This window comes from Macrobrachium nipponense, chromosome 15 (assembly GCF_015104395.2).
Source record: "Macrobrachium nipponense isolate FS-2020 chromosome 15, ASM1510439v2, whole genome shotgun sequence".
Classification (NCBI taxonomy): Eukaryota; Metazoa; Arthropoda; class Malacostraca; order Decapoda; family Palaemonidae; genus Macrobrachium; species Macrobrachium nipponense.
Genome location: NC_087208.1, coordinates 75,554,047 through 75,581,194, shown reverse-complemented (window position 1 = coordinate 75,581,194; position 27,148 = coordinate 75,554,047). Strand labels below are relative to the sequence as shown.

The 27,148-nt window shown below is 41.6% G+C and overlaps 1 protein-coding gene across 1 annotated transcript in view; it reads left to right on the top strand.

Moving 5' to 3' along the window:
• Nucleotides 1-27,148, top strand: part of LOC135195070 (F-box-like/WD repeat-containing protein TBL1XR1) — a 144,729-nt gene that overhangs the window by 57,191 nt on the left and 60,390 nt on the right. Inside the window, exons 4-5 of the mRNA XM_064221445.1 lie at nucleotides 14,701-14,839; nucleotides 14,992-15,124. Coding sequence (XP_064077515.1) covers nucleotides 14,701-14,839; nucleotides 14,992-15,124 — 272 coding nt within the window. The remainder of the gene's footprint in view (nucleotides 1-14,700; nucleotides 14,840-14,991; nucleotides 15,125-27,148) is intronic.

Genomic DNA, 27,148 nt, shown 5'->3' with positions numbered 1-27,148 from the left:
GTATTACAATGAAATTAAGTGAAAATAACAAATGGAATCACATATTTTTTATACAATAAACATACTCCCAACACAATCTGTTAACAAAAAAATAATTTAGTTCACAGCAAGACGTATTCAAGTCATATTTTGACTTAAAAATACATAATACTACAAAAAATGACCTTGTCTCATAAAAGTAAATTATCTAGACATTCGTTTATTCTACTTGTCTCTTATAAGTAAATTATCTAGATATTCGTTTATGCTGACTAGAAGCAAGAGAATTCGCACATAATTAAGGTAAATACGACGAAATAAACTCTTATTTGGCATCAGCTGATTTCCAAACCAAAACATTGACCGCTATATTATTTTATAATACTACAATATGAGAATACATACAATATTATTGGATAAAGTAATGTAATGTATAACTTTTAAAAGATTCATGGAAAAGATGCATATTCGTTAAGTTTGTAGCCATCAGCAGCCTGACATTGTGCCATGATAGATGTGGTCTCATTAGGACCACATTTATGTCTTTCTTCCTTTGGGTCTTTGTCCACAGGTCCTTGGAACATTTTTTTCTTGGACCTGTGGTGGATGCTCAACAAGTTGTGTTTGTGTATCCGGCTCCTTCAAGAGGACAAGTTGCATCTTGCCTATGGTGTGCGGTTCTAGAAGTAAGAAGGATGCAAGAGTGACTGGCCTCTCCTCCTCCTTCCTCGTCCTGTTGGTATGTTGCTATACCTGCAGAAAACTCGACACCCTACACTGGATGTCAATAACCTTTTTCCACTTCTGACTCATCAGTGGAAAAGTGTCTTAAGGACATGTCTTTCACCAAGTCATGCGAAATCTCAAGGAACTTCTCTGCAAACAGCTTGTTCATCTGTACGCTCTCCCCGAGAGCACATGGTGCCAGTGGCTTGGTCCTTCCATTGCATTCTGAATAATATGTTGGACTGGAAGATAGACATGGTCTCATTAGGACCACATAAATGTCTTTCTTCCTTTGGGTCTTTGTCCACAGGTCCTTGGAACGTTTTTTTCTTGCACCTGTGGTGGATGCTCAACAAGTGTTTGCGTATTCAGCTCCTTCAAGAGGACAAGTTGCATCTCGCCTATGGTGTGCGGTTGTAGAGGTAAGAAGGATGCAAGAGTGACTGGCCTCTCCTCTTCCTCGCTCATCCTTCTACTTCTCTTTCTTCAGGTTGAGAATAGAACTCGAACTTACACTTGCTGGTCGGTCATTTGATACGGCAAGCCTACACATTGAGTTTCCTTTCTATTTTTCTTATCAGAATCATAGAAGCAATCCCGCTCCTTCCTCTAGCAAGGGGAGGAGTAAGACTTGGGCAATAAGGCAGGAACATGTCAGATCTTTGCCTTAATGCCTCCATCTATGAATATTCTTCCCAGGCTTTTTCCTATTACAGGCGGCCCGCGGTTAACGGCGCAATCGCTTAGCGGCGGATCAGTTTTACGGCTGTCTTCAAAAATATTCATTAAAAAAATAAGGCATTTTAAGGTATTTTTACGGCACAATTTTCGGTTAACAGCGCCACTAGCGCCATTATGTCTAACAAGTTCATACATTTGTAGAAATGCTGTTCAGACCATAAAGGTTATACAAATGGTATTAACAAATTTTATGGAGTTATTACATAGGTATTAGGGTAAAATATATGCCTCTGACACTGTTCTATGCCGAAAATATCGAGTTACATAAGTGCAAATTTAGCTATAGATGTGTTGATTTAAAAGTGTTCATGCTTTTATGTTTAAAATGTGTATGAAAATTATTTTGTAAAGGATATTTTTATTTCTGCACAGAAATATGATACAAAGGCAGCTTCTGAAACTACCCTTCACATTATCAAAGAGGTTGTTTTTTCATGTTCTTTCTTGTGAGCCACCGCTTGCCGCTCTTCCGAAAATATAGAGTTAAAAAAAGTGCAAATTTAGCGATCGATGTGTCGATTTTATAAATGTTCATGCTTTTATGTTTAAAATGTGTATGAAAATGTATTACATATAGGGTATTTTATTTCTGCGCAGAAATATGATACTAAGGCAGCTTTTAAAACTGCCCTTCACATTATCAAAGAGGATTTTTTTTCATGTTCGTTCTTGTAAGCCGCTGTCTGCCGCTCTTCCAAAAATATAGTTAAAAAGAGTGCAAATTTAGCGATCGATGTGTTGATTTTATAAATGTTTATGCTTTTATGATTAAAATGTGTGTGAAAATATATTACGTATAGGGTATTTTTATTTTTGTACATAAATATGATACATAAGGCAGCTTTTGTAACTACCCTCCACATTGTCAGAGGATGTTTTTTCATGTTCGTTCTTGTCCGCCACTGTTCCGAAAAGTACATGGTGTTATTTTATTAATTTGGGAGCTAATTTTAACTCTTTTTGTTATAATGAAACTTCAGCTTTTTGTTATAAGTTTTCATACATAATGTTTTAAAATGTGTATGAAAAATGTATTACAGGGTATTTATTTTATTCTTGTACATAAATATGATACAGTGGCAGTACGCATATCCATTTGAAGTCTTTGTAACAGCCCTTCACATGATAAAGACAATAGGATGTTCAGTCGCACCCAAATAATAAAATTTTAATTTATATAATTGAATCACGTTTTTATAACATATTTAACAATTGTTGCATAAATTTGTTTGTTTTTCCATGGGATAGAAGTACAAAATATAACTGTGCAACTCTGTCGATTTATGGCTTTGTTACTCGAGCAAAAAATTGAGGCACGACTGTATGAGCTTGAGATGCCACTGCTACGTAGATGGCATAGTGACGAAAATTAAGCACAGAAGAAAAAATAGTAAATATGCATCTTTTCCATAAATCCTTTAAAAAGTTATGCAGTACTTCACTGTATCCAATAATATTGTATGTATTCTCATATTATTGTATTATAAAATACTATGGCAAATCTAAGCCAGTATTCTGCAGAGCAGCCAATGTTTTGGTTTGAAAATAGGCTGATGTCAAATACAAGTTTGTTTCGCCATATTTAACGCAATTCTGAGCGAATTTTCTTGCTTCTAGTTAGCATAAACGAATATCTCGATACTTGACTTATATGAGACAAGGTTATTTTTCCTTATATGACGCGTTATTAAGTGGAAATATGTATTCCATTCGGAATTTTCCTTTATATCATAGTAATACAAACTTTACGTTATTTATCTTATATCGGCGTGAAACCAATAGTAAAATGTGTTCTTTCAAGCACAGTAGTTTTGATTAAAATGATTCTATCTCGATTTTATCTACAGTTGTGTTTGATGGCGCATGTTTACTGGAGTTTTATCCTTGTTGCTGATGCACGATAATAGTCATTAGCAGCTTGAACAGTCTTCTCAGCTTCAGTTATAACTAGGTTTGAATTTAGCAAGTATTTCCCAATTGATCTTTGACCGATAATGATCTTTGATCTATAGTGAATAAAATTATTACATTAACCCTTAAACGCCGACTGGACGTATTTTATGTCAACATTTTTTGTCTCTCAGGTGCCGACTGGACGTATTTTACGTCGACATACAAAAGTTTTTTTAAAAATTCGCGGAAAAATACTTTTAGGCCTACCAGCCGAAAACTCTTGAATACGCGCCTTGGGGGATGCTGAGAGTTCACGGATCAAGGTGTTGTTTTGTTTACGATCGTTACGCAGGCGCGCAAGCGCGAATTTCTTTCTTGCCGCACTAAAAAGTATCTGTGACACATCTCGGAAATTATATTGTCACTTTGACATAATTTTTTTACCATTTTAAATTAGCCGTTACATGGAGTATTATATATGAAAATGTGCGCATTTTTATGTAGAATACAACAAAAAAATACTCATGATTGTAGCTTTTATCAGTTTTGAGATATTTTCATATAAATAACGATGAGTGCCAAAATTTCAACCTTCGGTCAACTTTGACTCTACCGAAATGGTCGAAAAACGCAATTGTAAGCTAAAACTCTTATATTTTAGTAATATTCAATCATTTAACTTGATTTTGCAACTAATTGGAAGTCTCTAGCACAATATTTCGATTTATGGTGAATTTATGAAAAAACTTTTTCCTTACGTCCGCGCGGTAACTCTTCAGAAAATAATCATACATGTGATTGTGGTAATGTTTGCACCAGTACCACATAAAGTTTTATATATGAAAATGTGCGCAATTTCATGCACAATACAACTAAAAACAACCCATGGTTGTAGCTTTTATCAATTTTGAAATATTTTCATATAAAAAATGATAAGTGACAAATTTTCAACCTTCGGTCAATTTTGACTCTACCGAAATGGTCGAAAAACGCAATTGTAAGCTAAAACGCTTATATTCTAGTAATATTCAAGCATTTACCTTCATTTTGCAACAAATTGGAAGTCTCTAGCACAATATTTCGATTTATGGTGAATTTATGAAAAAAATAACATTTTCTTTACGTCCGCGCGGTAACTCTTCCGAAAAAATCATACGTGCGATTGTGGTAATGTTTGCACCATTTTAAATTAGCCGTTACATAACGTTTTATATATGAAAATGTGCGCAATTTCATGTATAATACAACAATAAATAGTTGAAGGTTGTAGCTTTTCTCATTTTCGAAATATTTGCATATAAATCACGATAAATAGAAAAAAAAACCACGTTCGGTCAAATTTGACTCTACCGAAATGGTCGAAAAACGCAATTGTAAGATAAAACTCTTACAGTCTAGTAATATTCAGTCATTTATCTTCATCGTGAAACAAATTCGAAGTCTCTAGCACAATATTTAAATTTATGGTGAATTTTAAAAAAACTTTCCTTCCTCCCTCCGCGCGCGGATTCTCCGCCACAAATCTCCGAAATGCGTACTTCGCATTCTCGGAATATTTGCTCCGTTTCATATTAGGCATTTCATAGAGTTTTATATATGAAAATGTGCGCAATTTCATGTAAAATAAAACAAAAAATATTTGAAAGTTGTAGCTTTTCTTATTTCCGAAATAATTGCATATAAAAAAATATATATAAAAAAAATTCGACATTCGGTCAACTTTAACTCGTCAGATATGGTCGAAAACTGCATTTGTAAGCTAATATTCTCACAGTATAGTAATATTCAATCATTTGTCTTCATTTTGAAAGAAATTGGAAGTCTCTAGGACAATATTTAGATTTATGGTGAATTTTTGAAAAAAATATGTGTTTACGTCCACGCGTTACGAATTCATGCATTATTTTGTGATAATATTTTCTCTGTGTTGCTTTTATCATTTTACAATTTGTTATATACCAAAATGATTGAAATTTAGTGTACATTACAACGAAAAAAAAAGTAACTTGTTACCTTCAACCGTTTTGCGCACAGCGCGATTTGAATACAATTATATATGAAATTTCGTTTTTGCACTATCATATATTGCATTATTTATATATGATAATGATAATTTTTTTTATTTCTGATGGTTGCATACTAACCTTCAGGCAATGACAAAAAAAGGAGCCAAAAATGAACTCTTAATCTTCAAAACTAAGCGCGCTATGATTTTTTGAAAAAAATATTTTTTCCGATTCCGCGCTCACTCTGAAACATCTCCGGCACACGGGAGACATTTTTTTTTTTACCGCTTCGGCGTTTAAGGGTTAAGATATCTCAGTTCTATTCTACATAACGTCCTTTATAACAACTACGGTAATAGTGTACTACGGTGCGATGATCGAAATACAAGCCAAATGGATGTTATCTTATTCGGTTGTACTGAGAAAAAAAATAGTTTCTCGTTCAGTTGTTCATGGCTGTACACGTTACCATACTTTCATCATTCTCTTTTGCTGTTTTTGAACTTATGTAACTAGAAGATGGGATAAAGTTAGGCTATCGTAATTTGGTCTCTCATAAAATCGGATTATCGTAAGACGAATTATCGTAACTTGAACACTACTGCTACCTGTACACTGTATAAAACTGTATTATATCTTTGCATACTCTAGACACCCAAAGGATTAAAGCTAGGCTTTTTTCACTAGACAGTATTTTCAATACTATAATGTACTGTACATTACTACTGTAGAGTAGATTCTATAGTACTATACTGCAAATATATAATTTTACTTTTTGCGCCATTGCGGGATTACGGCACCATTTGACTTGTCTAGAATTTTGATAGGTGTGTGGTGGCCGCGGGCTTTAAAATTGCTTAGCTTCGAAAATCCCTTGGCGTCTTTTGCCAGGAACGGAAAGCCTGCCATTAACCGAGGGCCGCCTGTAGTTACTATTCCTCTCTCATGTTGAAAAAACCCAGAGTCTGACTCTTGATCTCGCAGTTCTTATACTCCAATCAATTTGTCAGAGGTAGGGCATTCCTCATCGGTCATTCAACTCACTCAGATTCCTCCCTCCAATATGTGAGTCTTCTTATTGTAAAGGACCAAGGGGTTTGTATATTGTGTAGGAACAAATCACAATTTTTGAAAGTAAAATGTATTTTTCCCAACCATACAAACCTGAGGTCCTGTACACTAATACCCACATCATACCACCCCTCAATCTGAAACTTGGGCCAAAAAGTAAAATGGAATCTTCAAAGAGTTCTAATGGTCATGTTCCAGCTTCACTGTAAGCATAATATTCCTATTGTAAAGTACCTCAGGTTTATATAGTTAAGAAAAATACAATTTGTTTAAAAAAATTTTCATCTTTTCATTTTTGAATAGTGAAATCAGTCAATATTCAATAAGTTATACAGGAAGTCCCCGGTTATCGTTGACTCGTTTGATGGCGATCCGGTTTTGTGCCGTTTGTCTAGCGCCATAAAGATAGCAATTTATGGTGCTATAAGAGGCCAAATTTGGGTTACTGGCGCGATAACATACCTTAGAGAGGTGCCTTTAACTAAAGCTGCGTCATAAATTGCCGAATTTTGGTAAGGGGTGGGTTTTGCTTATAAGCATCCCACCGAGAACAAACCAACGCCGATAACCAGGGACTGCCTGAATAATTTTTTCTCTGAAAATTCCATATTGATAAACATTACTTTGATATAATTTATCTAGCACTCAATCCCCAAAAACTGTGCTAAAATTGACCACATGGCAACCCTGTTACCTCCTATTCTGCCCGCCAGTTGGCCACACTGCCGTTTGAGTTACAAAACCTTCCCTTGTTGTTTACGAGCGCCCATATTGTTTGCATCAAGGCCGCTCTATAAATTTCCAAAACCTTTTGTGCCATTAAAGCTCTCATTTCTTCAAGGGGTAAGTGTAAGTTTAGTGCCAGCCAGACTTGCTCCTTCTGCTTCAGCCCACCAACGTCCTTCATCTTCTGGCTCATTTCTCCCGAATACATCATCTCGGCTTCCTCCTCTTGACGCTTTCCTTTTGAAACGAGGGAGAGGTTCTTGGCGCAGATTTAAGGGTAGAGGAAGGAGACTGCAGTAGGAGCTTCTCTCTCTTGCCATTGGTCAGCTTGGCAGGAGAGAGCGGTGGATGCTTGGTTAGTCGAGGTACTGAAGGTAGGTTATGAGATCCCTTTTGTTTTGAGACCTCCACTTTCCAATCATCCTCTTAAGTTCAGCAGTTATTCCCCTCACTCCATCAGGGGTCAAGCCTTGGCGAAGGAGTTTTTGGCCCTCTTTGGAGAAGGATGCCGTAGAGCAAGCTCCTCCTTCTCCCGGGTATTACTCGCTGGTGTTTGTGTTTCTGAAGGCCTTGGGCGCTTGGCACATCATAGATCTTTCGGTCCTGAACAAGTTCATTCTAAAGTCCAAGTTACGGATGGAGGCAGTTCAGACCGTTCTTTCATCCATCAGGAAAGGGAACTGGATGATTTCCATCGATCTGCAGGATGCTTGTCTGCAAATCCCCATCCATCCGAAGAGCAGACCTTACCTTCGGTTTTTTATGGACTCGGGAGTTTTCCAGTTCAAGTACCTTTGTATCGGCCTCACCACTATTCCACAGGTCTTTTCTTGGGTGATGGACATTTTGCATTGATTAGGAGTAGGATGCTTCAGTATCTGGACGATTGGCTAGTCCAGGCCGAGTCTAGAGAAATGTCTCCAGTTGAGGGAGATAGTTCTGTTTCTTTGTGTCAAGTTGGGCATTCATAACTTCGAGATCATGACTTATCTGGGGATTGTTTTGAATTCCCAGATTTTGAGGACTCGATTGTTGCCTCCTCTCCACAGTGTTGAAAGGATCTCCGTTGGTGGATGCAAGTTCACTGCCTCAAGTCAGGGACGTCTCTTCTTTCAGTTCCGCCGGACCTAATGTTTTGGTCAGATGCCTCAGATCAAGGTTGAGGCGTGCACCAGGGCTCCAAAGTTGCTTCGGGCCTTTGGTCAGAGGAGGGGAGGATCACACCAGTAAATTGGAGGGAACTAAGAGCAGTGTACCTAGGCCTTCTTTCCTTTCAGGATCAGCTGTTGGAGTTGGTTGTAGCGATCTTCGTCTACAACATCACAGCATTCTCATACCTAAGAAACCAGGGAGGTACACAGTTGGACCATCTCACTCAAGAAGCCCGATCAATCTTGTGTTGGGTGGAAGAAAGGAGGATTATGTTGGTTCCTCAGTTTATCCTGGGTCACCACAACGTCTCAGCAGATGCCTTGTCGAGACCAAACGAAGTTTAAGGGTTGGAATGGACACTTTTCCGGGACGCCTTTGACAGCCTCAGAAAGAAGTGGCCTGTCACAGTTGATCTGTTTGTCACCCCATTGAATTTTCAGTGCCATATCTTCACCCCTTACCAGACTCCTCAGAGTGCCAGGACTGAGGCTCTATCACAAGACGGGAGGGGGCCTTCAAGCATATGCTTTTCCTCCGTTCACCCTGGTGAGGGCTGTCCTCAACAGTGAGGGCAACCAAGCGTCTGGATCTCACCTTGATCGCTCCGCTCCCTTCTAGCCACGGCCAGAAGGAGTGGTTTCCCGACCTACTGGAAGCACTAGTGGAGCCCCCCATTTGTCTCCCAGAGAGACCAGCTCTTCTCAAACCACCTCATTTTCATCATTTCCATCAGAGGCTCTACATGCTGTATCTTCATGCCTGGGGACTGCCAGGAGATTCTCGAAGCAGGAAGGGTTCACCTCCAGAGTGGCTCAACAGTTGGCTCTTGCCAGACGGCAATCAACGAAGTAATTTTGCAAGCAAAATGGTCGGTTTTCAGATGGTGCAAGTCTCGGGGTCATTCAATTTCTAGACCTTCCTAACCAAAAATATCAAAGTTTTCAGTTCATTTACATCATGACAGGGGCCTGTCATCTTCATGCATTAAGGTTACAGGTCGATGCTTTCATATGTTTTTAAAACGACGCTCCCTGAAATCTCTTCTTCCTATGTCATTAGAGATTTAAATCAATCTTTTTCCTTATCAACCCACACGTTAATAAAGTCCTTCAAGCCTTGAGGTTCCCTCTGTTTGAGCCTTTGAATACAGCTGATTTTAGAGACCTCTCTTCGAAGACACTTATCCTTGCCTCTCTGGCTTCAGCCAAGAGGGTGGGTGAACTGTAAGCACTCTTTTCTTGCTGCCAGATCTGGACAAGACATGAATTTGTCGCAAAGACCGAATCATCTGATAATCCCATTTCCAGGTCTTTTGTTCTGAGGTCGTTAGTCGACTTTGTCGGTAATTTGAATGAGAAATTAGTTCTTTGCCCTGTTAGGGCTCTTTCATGCTATTTATGTCGCATGAAGAACATTCAGGGTTGTCCCTGTCATCTGTTTGTTTCACCCCGAAATGTCAAGAGACCTATGTCGAAGAATGGTGTATCCTTTTTCCTCAGAGATCTTATTTTTAAAACTAGCAGTTTGGTTGCCCATGAAGCCCAGGCGCCGAGAGCACACAGTATCAGAGCGGTTACTATGTCAGTAGCTTTTATGAAGAACGTCTCTTGTCGCCAAGGTGCTTGAGGCAGCTACTTGGCGTTCTAATTCTGTTTTTGCATCTTTTTACTTGAGAGATGTATCTCTAGTTCTAGGCAACCTTCATTCTTTGGGCCCATTGATGACGGCAGTACAGGTCGTCAGACGAGAATTAGGTAGTCGTCCTGTTTTACGTTTCTTCGCTACCTGTATTATATTTTTTGTTGTATTTGTATTTGTTTTTTGCATTATAAATTTTGTGGGTAGGTTTTGATTTGGTTATAATGGGAATTAGGGAGTAGGTATTTATATGTGATGTTGATGACATAAAGACTGGCTGTTTTGACGACTCTGGCTGCTTCCATTGTCAGCCTGACATTGGACTAAGTAATCGCTTGGTTGTCGGTGCTTACGACTACGCTTCTCCTGAAGTCGATTCTGACTTAGGACTAGCCATTGGTTTGCCTGTCCTGACGATTCACGCTTCTTTCATTGTCTGTCTGGACATGGAATTAGTTGAGGGGTCGTCTGCTGCCATCTGACGACTTGTTCGCCATCTTCTTTTTCTCACCTTTTTCTCAGAGTCGGACACTCATCGCGAGATCAGGCAACATTCAGTAGCTCTGAGTTTCTTGTTGATGAAGTCGGTTGTGTTGTTACACCCTCCGATGATCGCTTAATATGAGACTAGTTTGGACTGTCAGGCACTTGTCCACCGGGACTGAGTTGCCTTCGCTCTGTGCTCCTTTCTCTTGGTGCCAGAAACGCTAGAGTCAGGAGTCGCTCATGAGACAATGTTGCTGCTGGTGATGTTGGGTTGCGTTGATACACCCCCAATGTTCGCTTAGCATTGAATCAATTAGACAGTCCAGGCGCTCATCCTTCGGGAAAAAGTTGCCAATAATCCACTCTCCTTTCTTTCGCGGCACCAGACAGTGTGAGTAAGGCGTTGCTTTTGAGACTTTTTTGCTGTTGCTGACGGGTTGTGATGTTACATTCCCAATGGTCGCTTAGTATTGAAGCGCTCAGGTGATTCAAACGCTCATCCTAAAGAGACAGAATTGTCAATTTTCCCTTAGAGACAGAATTGTCAATTTTCCCATGCTCATCTCTCTCGGTGCCAGACATTTGTGAGAGAGCATTTGTCGCCGGTGGTTTTAGTGCTTGATGAATTCATCGGGATGCAGCCTTTCTGTCCCCAATGTCGTCTGACTTGTCACCTGGTTGGTCACCTGACTTTTGTACAGATGTCGCCTGACTTGTCACCTGGTTGGTCACACTTACCTGTATAATTTATCTAGTCCCACCCATTCTACCCAACTAATTTTCAAGGGAAGGTTTTGTAACTGTCAAACGGCAGTGTTACCAACTGGTGGATAGAATAGGAGGTAACACGGTTTCCAATGTGGTAAATTTTGGTGTGGTTTTTGGGGATTTATGGGTAGATAAATTATACAGGTAAGTATTATTAACCCTCTTACGCCGATTGGACGTATTATACGTCGAGATAAATTGTCTGTCGGGTGCCGATTGGACGTATCGTATGTCGACATAGAAAAGTTTTTTAAAAAATTTGCGGAAAAATACTTATAGGCCTACCAGCCGAAAACTTTTGAATCACCTGCCTTGGGGGATGCTGGGAGCTCATGGATCAAGGCGTTGTTTTGTTTACAATCGTTACGCAGGAGCCAATTTCTTTCTTATCGCACTAAAAAGTATCAGTGACATCTCAGAAATTATTTCGTCACTTTGACATAATTTTTGCACCATTTTAAATTAGCCGTTACATGGAGTATTATATATGAAAATGTGCGGAATTTCATGTAGAATACAAAAAAAAATAATCATGATTGTAGCTTTTATCAGTTTTGAAATATTTTTATATAAATAACGATAAGTGCCAAAATCTCAACCTTCGGTCAACTTTGACTACCGAAATGGTTGAAAAACGCAATTGTAAGCTAAAACTCTTATATTCTAGTAATATTCAATCATTTACCTTCATTTTGCAACAAATTGGACGTCTCTAGCACAATATTTTGATTTATGGTGAATTTATGAAAAAACTTTTTCCTTACGTCCGCGTGGTAACTCTTCCGATAAATTTTTTCATGCAATTGTCGTAATGTTTGCACCATTTTAAATTAGCCGTTACATAAAGTTTTATATATGGAAATGTGCGCAATTTCATGCACAATACAACTAAAAACAACCCATGGTTGTAGCTTTTATCAGTTTTGAAATATTTTCATATAAATAACGATGTGCCAAAGTTTCAACCTTCGGTCAACTTTGACTCTACCGAAATGGTCGAAAAACGCAATTGTAAGCTAAAACTCTTATATTTTAGTAATATTCAATCATTTACCTTCATTTTGCAACAAATTGGAAGTCTCTAGCACAATATTTTGATTTATGGTGAATTTATGAAAAAAAAAAAAAAAAAAAATTCCAAACGTCCGCGCGGTAACTCTTCCGAAATAAATCAGAAATTTTTTTGTGCGATTGTCGTAATGTTTGCACCATTTTAAATTATTGTTACATAAAGTTTTATATATGAAAATGTGCGCAATTTCATGTAGATTACAACAAAAAATGATTAAAGGTTGTAGCTTTTCTCATTTTTGAAATATTTGCATATAAATCCCGATAAATAGAAAAAAACCACGTTTGGTCAACTTTGACTACCGATATAGTCGAAAAATGCAATTGTACGCTTAAACTCTTACAGTCTAGTAATATTCAGTCATTTATCTTCATTTTGAAACAAATTTGAAGTCTCTAGCAAAATATTTAGATTTATGGTTAATTTAAAAAGAAAACTTTCCTTCCATCCGCGCGTGGATTCTCCGCCGCAAATCTCCGAAATACGTACGTCACATTCTTGTAATATTTGCTCCGTTTCATATTAGATGTTTCATAGAGTTTTGTATATGAAAATGTGTGCAATTTTATGTAGAATACAACAAAAAATAATTGAAGGTTGTAGCTTCTCTCATTTTTGAAATATTTGCATATAAAAAATATATAAAAAAAAAATTTGACATTCGGTCAACTTTAACTCGTCCGAAATGGTCAAAAACTGTAATTGTAAGCTAAAACTCTTACAGTGTAGTAATATTCAATCATTTATCTTCATTTTGAAACAAATTGGAAATCTCTAGAACAATATTTAGATTCATGGTGAATTTAAAAAAAAAAAAAAAAAAATTACGTCCGCGCGTTACAAATTCATGCATCATTTTGTGATAATATTTTCTCTGTGTTGCTTTGATAGTTTTACAATGTGTTATATACCAAAATGATCGCAATTTAGTGTACAATACAACGGAAAAAAATTAACTTGTTAGCTTTAACCGTTTTGCTCACAGCGCGATTTGAATACAATTATATATGAAATTTTGTTTTTGCGCTATCATATATAGCATTTTTTATACATGATAATGATATTTTTTTTTCATTTCTGATGGTTGCATACTAAACTTCAGGCAATGACAAAAAAGAAGCTAAAAATGAACTCTTAATCTTGAAAACTAAGCATGCTGTGATTTTAAAAAAAAAATATTTTTTCCGCTTCCGTGCTCACTCCGAGACCCCCTTGGCATACGGGAGACAATTTTTATTATACCCCTTCGGCGTAAGAGGGTTAATATTTTATAATAAAACTTCCATATTTTGAAAGACTGTGCTTCAAAGTTTTCATATAGATTTACTTAAGTAAATCCTAAAGTATTGCACCTTACAGTGAATATGTATACTTACCTCAAAGTACAAGCTTCTTTTTTGACACTCAGCGTTCTAGAACAAAGTATGAATAAAAAACGCAAAACTACAGTACGTTGATGATAAATGACTGGCAAGATTCTCCATACCATAATATATTCTCGTTTGGCCCTTTTTCTGGCCAAAATTTATGCTTTTGTCCTATATAGTTGTCGTCATTGACAATTTATACATCTTTCAACATAACTATTGTAATTATATAAACAAGCAGATGAAGACATTAGCAGAACATACCTAGAGAGACATGGAACAAACCTCTATTCACACAAACCATTGGTATCTGTATATGGAAAACAGGGTAATTTATTCCTTGGAAAATTATAGAAAAGAGAAAAACTGGAGAATTGTATGTTGGAAAGAAGTTGCCCATTGGACCCATTGGACCCATTGGACCCTGAGTAAATATGTAATGACCTTTTAGCCATTAAAGTTTTTATATTAAAAAATTTAGCTATTCTCTTAGCCAAAAATGCAGTACTAATCTGAATTTCCATAATACCAAGTCAGAGGTCGAAAGTCACTCCCCCTAAAGCCAACTTCATCCCCTTCTTATTGTTAACACACATTGTAAGCTTGAATTTATGTAACTTTTTTTCAGTAAATTGTTCCTACTGTTGTATTGTATTTTTCTGCTTTGCAAAACATTCTCATGTCTATAATTTTGTTTTATAATTATATAATGAAATATTCTTATGCCTTATCTTCTTATATTTTTCTTCTTTGCCACAAACTATTTATTAGGCTATATACCTGACTTGTTTAAAATGTTGAATTCCTTGCTTTAATTGATTGTTCTGTAGGGTTTTGCAATCTTTGTTACATATGAACTACATCTAGATAAAATTAGGTTAGTTATTTAGTACACAGAATGGAATTAGGCAATATGTACTTTATCCACTTTTGTAGGTATTTTATATTTTTATTTAAACATGTCGAACTTTTTTTTTTTTTTTTTTTTTTTTTTTTTTTTTTTTTGTTTTTTTTTTTTTTTTTTTTTTTTTGCAGCATTCTGGTATCAGAATAATACAAGGCACTTATATTTCAGGATGGCTCAGAGAGGCTCATCGACAGTCTGTCACTTATCGATGCTGTTATGCCAGATGTTGTTGCTTCCAGACAACAGCAAAATCAGCAACAAAAGACTGTTGTGAAAACGGAACTACCTAGCACAAATGGCGATGAGGGTAAGTCAGGGAAATGGAAGCTTTATGCTGTGTTAGTATACCTATTTGGGACATTGCTGCTATAAAAAGAAATACGCAACAAAATCTGCAATATACACTGTAACCTGAGATTTTTACTGTGTTTTATTATTGTATTTTCACTTATGTTCTAGGTACGGCGGGAGAAAACATGGATGTTGATAACAGTGTTGAAATTCCACTGAATAAAGCTACAATATTGCGGGGCCACGAGTCTGAAGTATTTATATGTGCTTGGAATCCTACCACTGACTTGCTAGCTTCAGGGTTTGTGTTCAGCAGCTTTTTTTCAAGTATTTACACACAATGCTTGGGATATGTTAAGTGCAAATATTCAAGTGCCTCAGTAAGATTTGGTTTTCAAGAATATCTTTATGGCATATCTATTTGAAGCTCCTCAGCTGTTTATAAATTCTTGATCCTGTATGGAGTGTGATTTAAAGTTGCCTTTTATGACACATTGTAGATGGTAACAAAAGTACTTTGCAGCAATCCCTTTGGTTTCTTCTCATTTAACCATCAAACTTGTTAAATTGACTTTATTCCAAATTTTTGGCTGGTTTAAGAGGAAATCCTTTGTGCCATCCATGCATAAGTTGTTCATACGTGAACAGACCTTCGGTCTTAACAATAGGATAATTTGTAGCGCTTAGCTGAATCCGGTTAAAAAACAGATGAAAGCAAGGAATCTTGTGATATCTGGCAACGCATGCATAGATCGGGTGAAGAGTGGTCAAAGACCACTCACCTATGCCACTGCGTCAGTCTTTTCTTTAACCGCCTGGGTAAGAGTAGTGTTTAACCTCTCTTGGCCTTTACCTGGTTCATTGCCCATTTTGCTTGCGCTTAGTGTGTGTGTGTGTTTGTTTGTTTGGCTGATATGGCTTTTTCTGCTCCTTCTCGGCCTCGTCGACATGTGTGCCCCGGAATTCCAGGTTTTCCATGTTCTCATTTTTTGGCTTTGGCAGTGACTAATCTCCACATCACGTGTAGTTGGTGTTGTTCTAATTTCATACAATCAACTTACCTGTCAGATATATACATAGCTAAGACTCCGTCGTCCCCGACAGAAATTCAAATTTCGCGCCACTCGCTACAGGTAGGTCAGGTGATCTACCGGCCTGCCCTGGGCGGCAGGACTAGGAACCATCCCCGTTTTCTATCATATTTTCTCTGTCGCCGGTGGTATCAACATTGTTGCTATTACCTCCTGACTTAGATTCTTATTTCATCCTTTGATCATCGTTTCTCGGCTTTTTGGTGACGTATCTGGATCGTGTTTTTGGCATTCGCTACTGTGGACTGTTTTTGGAATTGCTTTTTGGATTTTTCTCAGTATGTCTGATTCAAATGTGAGTGTGAGAATGTGTGTGAATGTAGGCTGCAGGGTGAGGATACCGAAAGCTTCGGTTGATCCTCACACTGTATGCCGTAAATGTAGGGGGTTTCAGTGTTCTGCTAATAATACTTGTAATGAATGCGAGGGATTAAATGCAGAAGAGTGGAAGACTTTAACTTCTTATTTGAAGAAGTTAGAGAGGGATAGGGTTAGACGTCTGAAAGGGTGTGAGTTCAAGGCCTATTGAGCCTTTTACTGATAATTCTAATCCTACTGATTTAGATTCTCCCTATGTTTCTCATTCACAAAGTGTACTTTCGGAATCGGCCTCGGAAATCGCCGATCTGAAAGCTACGATTCGAGACATGAAGTCCAAAATGGCGGACTTACAAGGTAAGGCGAGTGAAAGTGAGCATTACAGTGAAGTGAGTTCCCCCAGTGTTGTGGAGGGGGCGTTTGATCGTCCCTGCGACGCTCCCAGGCCTAGACCTCTTCCAAGCTCCCATGCCCAGAGGAGAAGGAAAGTCGAAAGCCTTAAGGAGGTCGTGGGGAATCCCCAACGGTCAGACGTCCCTTCAGCTAGCTCTATTTCGTGGCAGGCTGCTCAAGGGCTCTCTAGAAAAGCGTCCTTCGTGAGTGTTTTCCTCATCCTCTCCCTCTCCCTCACCTAAACGAGGGTGGAAGGAGTCGAATTTATCGAGGCCTCTGAAGCGTCATATGAAAGAACCCGAAATTGATTCGAGCCCAGAGCGTTTCTCAGATGACGCTCCCTCTTCTATTAAGAAGGCGAAAGGGTGGGCGTCCAGCGTCACCCGAGTAGTAGGCAGAAGTACCTTTCCTACTTCTCCCCCGATTGATGACGAAAGGCGTCATGCAGTTGACGTGGGAGAAGCTTCAAGGAGAATTATTATGGCAGTTCAAGAGCAACTGGCCTCTCTAGTGGGAGTTTTTAGCGCTCGTAGGAAGGACGTTGCGCTTCCAATCAAGAAGTCTCGTCCTCTCTCCCCTGCTAAGCGAGAAGCGTCATGCAGACGTGAAGCTTCTAAACATATTACAGAAGCTTCGGGTTCGAGAGCGAGATCGGTTGCTTACGAAAGTTACGTAACGCCAGAGAGACGTGAGACGTCTTTTAGACGTGAAGCGTCTTTGAAAGCTGTTGGTAGACGTGAAGCGCCAACCAATATTTTGGCGCCAAGTAGGACGCCTTTTGAGAGCGGAGCGTCTTCCAGGCGCGAGGCGTCATCCGGACGTCAGCAGCCAAGTAAGCGGGAGGCGTCAGCCAGGACGCTTGGCGGACGAGAAGCGTATCCAAGCGGGAAGCGTCTTCATTTATCGAGAGAAGCCTGAGCTTTTGGCGCCTTCCAAGGCTATTAAAGCGGGGAAGAGGAAAGAATATCATTCCCTTAGCCCCTCTCCTATTAGGAGTTTGTCTCCTCCAGAGGAGGAACGTACAGAGGTGGGAGCGGAGACTCATTTAGATCCCGAGTTGGAAGGAAACTCGGATGAAGAATATCAAGGAAGAGAAGGACTGTCGAACTATAAAGTTTTGACTGCCTTGCTTCTAGAGGAGTATGGAGACGAATTGACTCCTGCCGCTCCTCCTTCTCCGCGCTCTCTGTTTTCGAGTGCTAAGACGAAGAAGTCTTCGTCTTTTCTCAAAATGAAGCCCACCATTTCAATGAAGAGGGCTCTACAATCCTTAGACTCTTGGATGAAGTCTAAGAAGGACTTAGTAAGAACGGTCTTCTGCATGCCTCCAGCGAGACTAGCTGGTAAAAGAGGCATTTGGTATCAGACGGGAGAGAATATGGGTATTGCTCTCCTGTCTACGTCAGAAGCAGACTTTTCGACCTTAGTTGACGCTTCACGTCGACAAGGGTCTCAACTCGGCACGGATTACGTGGGGCATTTCTGAACTGGACCATCTCCTCAAGGGACTCTTTCATGTATTGGAAGTTTTCAACTTCTTAGATTGGTCCCTTGGGGTGATGTCCAAGAAAGCCCATGATTCGGAAGGAATCGAACCGGAAGCCCTTTTGTGCATATTGTCTTGTATAGACAAAGCGGTACAGGATGGCTCTTTTGAAATCTCCTCTTTGTTTGGAGCAGGTCTTCTAAAGAAGAGGACGGTATATGGTGCCTTTTTAACCAAGGCAGTCCTCCCACGCTCAGAGGGCAGCGCTGCTGTATTCGCCTTTGTCTGACTTTTTGTTGCCCTTCTCAGTTGGTGAAGGACATTGCTCATTCTTTAACTGAGAAGGCGACTCAGGATCTTCTGACGCAGTCAGCAAGGAAGAAGAAGCCTGCTTCTACATCTGACAAGAAAGGACCGAGTACATCGGTTCAGCCCTTTCGAGGTGGTCCGACCTCCAGACCTCCCGCAAGAAGGAAGGCTCCGGAGAAGAGAGGTAGGCCTGCCTTTCGTCCCTTTAAAAAGGGAAAATGAAGCTTGTCTCTCCTCCAAGCACCAGTAGGTGCCAGGCTCCTGGGATTTGTGGAGGCCTGGACACTTATAAACACAGACACGTCATCATTGGCTATAATAAGGAAGGGATATCGTATCCCTTTCCTGAACACTCCTCCCCTAACGTCAATACCAAGGGAACTAACAGCCAAGTACAAGGATCCTGTGCTGAGGGATACTCTTCGATCGATGGTAGAACAAATGTGGGACAAGAGAGCGATAGAACTAGTACTAGATCAAAACTCCCCGGGGTTTTACAATCGCCTTTTTCTGGTTGCGAAAGCCTAGGGAGGCGGGCTGGAGACCAGTACTGGACGTCAGCTCTCTGAACAAATTTGTTCGGAAGGAAAAGTTCTCCATGGAGACTTTGCTTCAGTCCTGGCGTCATTACGACAAGGAGATTGGATGGTGTCCCTAGATCTCCAGGACACCTACTTTCACGTCCCGATCCACCCTTCATCGAAGAAGTACCTCCGTTTCATGACGGGGGGAAGGATTTTTCAGTTCAGAGCCTTGTGTTTCGGCCTGTCCACAGCTCCTCAGGTCTTCACAAGCCTGATGAAGAATGTGGCGAGGTTTCTTCACCTCAAAGGAGTAAATATCTCTCTGTATCTGGACGACTGGCTCATCAGGGCCAGATCAGAGAGACAGTGCTTGGAGGACCTGAAGTTAACTTTAGATCTGATCAAAGCGTTGGGATTGCTCGTGAACCTCGAGAAGTCGCAGCTGACCCCCAGACAGGACTTAGTCTATCTGGGGATTCGGATGGATTCTCGGGGTTTTCGAGTATTTCCTTCGCAAGAGAGAATTGCAAAAGGTTTGCGGATAGTCTCTCTCTTCTTAAGGAAGGAACATACGTCGGCGAGGGAATGGTTGAGCCTTCTAGGGACCCTTTCCTCGCTCGAACAGTTCTTCCCGCTAGGAAGACTTCATTTACGTCCGCTTCAATTCTTCCTCAAGAAGTCTTGGAGTTGGAAAACTGGACAACTTTCGGACGTTTTTCCCATTCCAGTGGAGATAAGATCGCACCTGGAATGGTGGTTGCCCCCTCTGGAAGAGAACAAAGGGATCTCTCTAAGGACACAGAACCCAGACCTAGTGTTGTACTCCGACGCGTCGGAGAAAGGTTGGGGAGCAACATTAGGCTCGAAGGAGGTGTCAGGCACCTGGGAACCAGCGCAGGTGACTTGGCACATAAACTGCAAAGAGCTCTTAGCCGTGCATCTGGCTTTGAAGAGTCTAGAACCTCTGGTGTCGAACAAAGTGGTGCAAGTAAACGTGGACAACACCACCGCACTTGCCTACATTCGAAAACAGGGAGGGACTCACTCCTCGTTCCTTTACGAACTGACGAGAGACCTTTTGCTTTGGGCGTCTCACAGGAACATCTCCCTTCTGACAAGGTTCGTGCAGGGAGTAAAGAATGTGAGGGCGGACAGACTCAGCAGGAGGAACCAGGTCCTTCATACAGAGTGGACCCTACACGAGGAAGTGTGTCAAGATCTCTGGTCGCTGTGGGGGACACCTCATGTGGATCTCTTCGCCACATTCATTTCCAAAAGGCTGGCAGTCTTTTGCTCGGTCGTGGAAGATCCAAGAGCTCTTATGGTAGACGCCTTCCTGCTAGATTGGTCTCGAGTAGACGTATATGCTTTTCCTCCATTCAAAATCCTGGGATTAGTAATAAAAAAGTTTGTGGCGTCAAAGGAGACGAGGATGACATTGATAGCCCCCTTTTGGCCGGCCCAAGATTGGTTCACGGAGGTGGTAGAGTGGATCGTAGACTTTCCAAGATCCCTACCAAGAAGGACGGATCTTCTCAGACAACCACACTTCAAGAGGTACCATCAAAACCTCCCCGCTCTCGCTCTGACTGCCTTTCGACTATCGAAAGACTCGTCAGAGCGAGAGGGTTTTCTCGCGAAGTTGCAAGCGCGATCACGAGATCACGCAGAACCTCCACTACGAAAGTATATCAATCGAAGTGGGAGGTTTTTAGAAGGTGGTGTAGATCTAAGAAGTTGTCCTCCTCCACTACCTCTATAACGGAAATTGCTGATTTCCTTCTATTCCTGAGAGAGCAATCTCATCTAGCTGTATCCACAATAAAGGGATACAGAAGTATGCTCTCGGCTGTCTTCAGGAATAGAGGATTAGATCTGGCAGATAATAAAGATCTCCACGATCTCATAAGGTCATTTGAGACTTCAAAGTCGAAGGAACCGGTCCCTCCGAACTGGAACCTAGACGTGGTCCTCAAGTTTCTTTCATCTGAAAGATTCGAACCTCCTCATCTGGCTTCGTTTCGAGACATCACCAGAAAATGCCTATTCCTATTATCTTTAGCTACGGCAAAGAGAGTTAGTGAATTACATGCTCTGCAAGATAAAGTAGGTTTCAAGGGAGACTCAGCTATTTGCTCGTTTAAGACACTGTTTTTAGCTAAGAATGAGAATCCCTCGAATCCCTGGCCTAAGTCATTTGAAGTCAAAGGCATATCGAGTCTCGTAGGAAGAGAAGCAGAAAGATCTCTATGCCCTGTAAGAGCTCTAAAGTTTTACATTCAGAGAAGCATCAGATGGGAGGCTCTAGACAAGGTCTTTGGTGCGCGGTAAAAGACCCCACAAAAAAAAAAAGACTGATGTCCAAGAATGCGCTGGCATTCTTTGTGAGGAACGTCATTACAGACGCGCATAAGGTCTGTTCTGCCGAACAGTTACGACTGTTGAAAGTTAAAGCTCATGAAGTGAGAGCAGTAGCGACGTCTCTCTCGTTTCATAAGAATATGTCGCTTAAAAACATCATAGATACGACATTTTGGAGATGCAACTCAGTATTTGCATCTCATTACTTGAAAGACGTTCGTGTGACATATGAGAAGTGTTTTTCTCTAGGTCCGTTCGTATCGGCGGATACGATTCTGGGTACGGGAGCCGACACCAATCCTTAAAAGTATATACTTTTCTTCTTTTTGGATATGGTCTGGAATCTCTTCGAACAATGGAGGACTTGGTTTAGCACGGGCGGCCGTCTATGTTGTTCAGTAAGAGAATCTTGTCATATCTAATTAGATGAGTATAAATTTTTTTTTAGAAATTATGTATGTGTGCGTAGTGGTTTTGAGTTACGGTTGTTGTGACGAGTTCGGGGATAACTCGGAACAATCCTTAGTTCTAACATATGGTTAGGATCAGGTGGTCGGGATTGGTTGTGTGCTCCTTCATAAGGTGTATTGTCATATAAGTGGATCAGCACCCATTGACAAAGTCCTTTTAGGCTCTGCCGAGTAAGCGGATAAGACCCCATCGGCAGACCCACAAGAACTCTTGGCCATAGATCATATATCTCGCTAAAGTTTCTTGAGGTGATGCAGACTACTGGGCAAACACCCACGAAGTCTACCACCTATCAGGTAGGAACCAAGGTTTTATTTATACCTACAACATATGTTGTTTACCTGTCTATTCCATATAGTAGCTGTCTCTTACCCTCCACCGAAAGGTGCCAATCAGCTATGTATATATCTGACAGGTAAGTTGATTGTATGAAAATGATATTGTTATGTTACAATAAAGTTTCATACATACTTACCTGGCAGATATATACATAGCTAAGACTCCGTCGTCCCCGACAGAAATTCAAATTTCGCGCCACTCGCTACAGGTAGGTCAGGTGATCTACCGGCCTGCCCTGGGCGGCAGGACTAGGAACTATCCCCGTTTTCTATCATATTTTCTCTCTTCCACCTGTCTCCTGCGGGGAGGCTGGGTGGGCCTTTAATTGTATATATCTGCCAGGTAAGTATGTATGAAACTTTATTGTAACATAACAATATCATTTTTTGTACTATAACGAATCCTTGCACGGAATGCCAGGTACGGCCTAAAAAGCAGTGGAAGTCGTTTTATAGCAATAGAGAGCATTGGAGGGTTTCAACTCTTCCTTCTTGGGAAGCTTTTTCGCCTCTTCCCAATGCTTCGCCTCCTGCAGTATTCATCCCCCCATAGTAGCGTTGTTCCTGTGTCTCCTTCCTTTTCTTCCATTGATTCGTCACTGGAAGTATCAGGAGGCCACCAGGCTGATGTTTGTAATGTCGCCCCTTCTTCTTTATTAATTAATTTGATTCCTGGGAAGGGGGAGGCATTTTCATCATTCTCATTTATTCCAGAGTCAGAGGCATCCCAGATGGCGGCGATTTGAAAGATGCTCGGGCTAGGGGGTCCCCCGTCCTTGGAGGGGATGCTAACGCACTTTATGCAGGCTCGCTACCCCCCTCCTCAGGCTGGCTAGGCCATCCCCCCTCCTCCCGGCCTCGTCTTCGTCAGTAGTTGAGGTCAGCCATCTTGTATCGCTCCGCCAGTGACTGCTGCCGCTTCTTCGAGTCGGAGGGAAGCCGTGGCGTCAGTCCCGTTGATGACATCATGGGATCCGTCTTTGTCTATTCCTCCGCCAGTGGTGTCTGATTTCCCTTCACATCGTGGGGAAGCAGTGATGTCATCACCACTTGTGATGTTACTCCCATCGAAGACGTCACTCCCAGTCGTCTCCTCTGCACTGCCTCTCTCAGCCGTGATGTCATCCCTGCAGCCCAGTTCACTACATCTCCCTTCCATGTCATCAGAGCCTTCTCTCGCAAATCAGTCTGAGGTTATATGCCAGGCAGTGCTTAAGAGGTTGGACCCTGTTTTGGATGAAAAGTTGGCTACCTTGTTGGTTGGGTAGGAAATGTGTTGCTTCATCCCCGCCGCCTGCCAAAATACCAGTGCTGTCTTCCTCTCCCTCTTCCCCCTCTGTGCCACGTTGGCGTATCAAGTGTTAGAAGGCTAAGGACTTTGCCCTTTCTTCGCCTACGAGGGAGGAACAACACGGACGTGTTCTCGAGAGTGTTGGTGTTTTGGAGAGTGTTAGTGTACCTTCCCGTGTGCAATCTGCAGTGGCTGCTTTGTCCTCTGCTTCGAAACACGGGTGTGTTACAACCTCCCCCATCCGTGCACATGGCGAGCGTGTTGCGACCTCCCCCATCCATGCACATTGCGAGCGTGTTGCAACCTCCCATGTCCGTGCATATGATGCAAGTGCACCTTCTTCTCCAAGGCCTATTCGTCGCCATAAGGATCTCAAGGCGCCTGTCAAGAGGTCAAAGGTAGTGAGTGCGGAGTTGGTGCAGCAGGAGTGTTTCCCTGCCCCTCTCACTGGTGCTCCCAAGAGTTTGACTCTGGGGCATTCTCCTTCGATCTTGAGTGTTCGGGATTCCTCTCCAACTCATGTTCGTACGTCTGCCACGCCTGTGACCATTCACGGACATGTTAATGAGTCATCTGTTGTAGGAGTATGTAGTGATGTTCTTAGTGTTGTAATGGGTTCGTTTTGGGAGCTGACGCATGGACCCAGCCCAGACAGGTTAGTTGGGGTTTCAGCCTGTTTGGGTGCTGATCCTTCCGTTAATTTTAGTGGGGAAGGTGCCTTAGAGGAGCCTGCACATCCTTCTTCTTGTTGGTCTCCGTTGCCGAAGCAGGAGGAGGGAGACACGTAAGAGTTTTTGTCTTCCTTTTCGGAAGTTGTTGATCTCATTCGTGGGTTCAACAATGTGGAAAGTAGGACTCAGGCTCAGTTGTCTTACACTCCTTCTTGCTTGGAAGCCTTGGTGGGAGCTACACAGGATCCCAAATACACAGGATCCCAAATCATCTCTTCAACTTCCTTTGTCAGGACATGTTCAGCCGGTCTTGCATAAGGTTAACACCTCTGTTTCGGACCGAGACGGTTCACTTCGCTCTAGGGGCTCTGCGCTACGAACTCTGTATTTTTATGTCATGCCATCTTAACCCAGATATCATTCGCCTGAAGCCGGGATTGACTTTGGAGCAGGTGAGGTTGGTGGCTCCGTCCTTGTCTCCGGAAGATGCCTCAGCATTGGAATCTACGGCAGGTTCCATGTTACAGACGGTTTCTTGCCTGGACTTGTGGTCTGTGGTCATTGCCAAGATTGCTTCTGACAGGTCCCCGGAAGGGTGGGTGAATGCATCCTCGCTTGCCAGTCTGTTGCAGTCCGGGGGGGCAAGGCGTTTTCATATTTTGGCTCACCTCAGTGCTAATTTGTGGGCTAACCTTCTTCTGATTAGAAGAGACGCAGCTTTGTCTAGGATGGAGAGATCAGTTGACACGGAGTCCTTGCTGGCATTGAGGAAAGGAGATCTGTTGGTGTCCCAATATTTGTTTCCTTGGACAGAGCTAGAGAATGCAATAGACCGGCACCGGGCTGACACCAAAGACCGACTGGTGCACCAGGCCGTATCAAGGTTGGAGTCTTGTTCTCGGAGACGTCCGGCTCCTCCTCCTCCCCTGTCCAGCAGCAGTCAAGGAGATTGTCGCCTGGTAGGCCGTCGAGGAATGCGAGTTGGGCAGGGCCTTCCTGTTCGACTCAGCCTAGGTCAGAGGATCAACGCCCCTTTCGCTCTCGTTCCTTTAAGCCAAGAAGGGGCCCAAGGGGCAGAGGTAAAGGGGGCCGTCGGTAGGTTAGGGGCCTCTCCCTCTCCTGTGTCATGGGTGGGGGGCTGCCTGGCGGGCCATCGGGCCAAGTGGCAGAGTTATGGGGCGGAGAGGTGGGTGGTAGATGTCCTTCTGGTATGTGACCGAGATAAATAGTATCTTCTCTACAATTGACTTGGAACTCGGGACGGTCTTTCAGCCCTCCCAAGAGTTACCGGTTCCGATTTTGAGATGATTAGTGGAATTGTTTACCAACATTACCACAGCATTTGCATTATCACTGAATAGGAGGGTTTTCTTCCCTCCCATTTCGGTTAAAATGCAATGCTTGAGTGTATCTATTTTTGTGCTTGATGGTTCTAGCTGAACGCATTCCTTCATGGAATGGAATACCAGGCAAGTCAGGAAGACAACAAGTTGAGCAAGCGGTGTATGGCGCTGCCTCAGTCAGCACTGCTTGCTCTCTGAGGTATTGCGGTTTGGTATTATTTCTCCTCTGTCAAGGATTGACTACCAGTTTGAATCTCTGCCCGGCAATCTCAGACTTATGTCTCTGGTTAGCTGGAATTCTCACATACGTGTATGCCCATCTCTCCTGCATCGCATTTTACCGCTGCGAGAATTTTCAGACAAAGATATATCTCACTAGACTCGTTATCATCTTTCTGTTTGCCCTACGGCAACAAAGTCTGTAGCCTAGTCTTCCGCTTCATTGCACTTGCCTTTTGTAATTCGTAAAGTGTTCAATTATTCTTTGTTCACCCCATATTGTTAATGAATAACGGAAGACTTCGACTGTTCCCAGCCCTGCCAGCTCTGCTTCCAAACTAAATAGAAACATCCTCCCAGATCCAACCCACGAGAAGCGGTTCTTTAGGCAGTACAATCCCTGTGTTTTCATTACTGAAAGACGCTCCGCTTTCATTGCAAACTCCGACTTTTTCACTGAACAGCAATGAAATAGCAGATTAGCTTTTCAGCCCTCTGTAAAACAACAGGGATTAAAGCCATCTTCACTGGTTGGTGTCATCGATGGGACTTTTTCTATTCTCGGTTCAACTGTGAAGACGTAGGTCCACATTCACCTTAGTCATTCACTAGTAATATAGTATTCTTTCTTCTTAGTTGAGATTCAACTACTGATAAGAAACCTCTTGTCTTGCCATCACAGGGACCTTGGTCTTTAGAAGGCAATTGACCATCGTCTGATGTGCGCATGCCTTGAGAGAAACATCATCTCGTCTCCCAACATCGGTGTCGAACAAGATAGATGATTTGTATGATTGTTCTCAGCATAACCCTTCAAAAGGCGGGTGTCATGTTGTGACTATGTCTCGGATGCATGACAGCGCACTGAGTGCAGTCAGTCGGCATCTGTTGAAGAGTCCGAGTCTGTCATGAGCTATGGTCTGGACTTTGTATTGGTTGATCCAGATCAGTCATTAATTTGTCCTGTTGGTGTGTTGCTGTACCTATAAAGGATCGACACCCTTCAAGGAGTTTCTGTCTTTATCCGCTGCGGGCTGCCATTGCAGAAGTGTCCGATGACAACGTCTTTCTCCGAGTCTTACTAGACCGTGAGAGACTTCTCTGCTGTTGCATAGTCCAGTGGATGGGTACATTTCATCACTCCGAAGAATATGTCGGACAGGAAGGTAGATGAGATAGAAAAAAATAAAGAAATCAAGGGGGAACCGCAATATATGGGAAAGACAAAAAACAAGGAAAAATATATGAGAAATATAGTAACTCAGAATGTGAACTAATAGCGGTAGAATTTGAATCTGAAAAATTGATGAACATAGTAATATAGACCTCCTAATACTAAAGAGTTTGACTTAATAATTGAAAAATTGGATGATATATGTAGAAATCACAAGGAACTGGACTATTCTCCTATCTGGTGACTTCAACTTTCCTTTCGTAGAATGGAAAGAACGAATAGGAGATTGTGGTTGTACTTATACATATAAAAAAGAGAGTAATAGTAGTGCAGAAG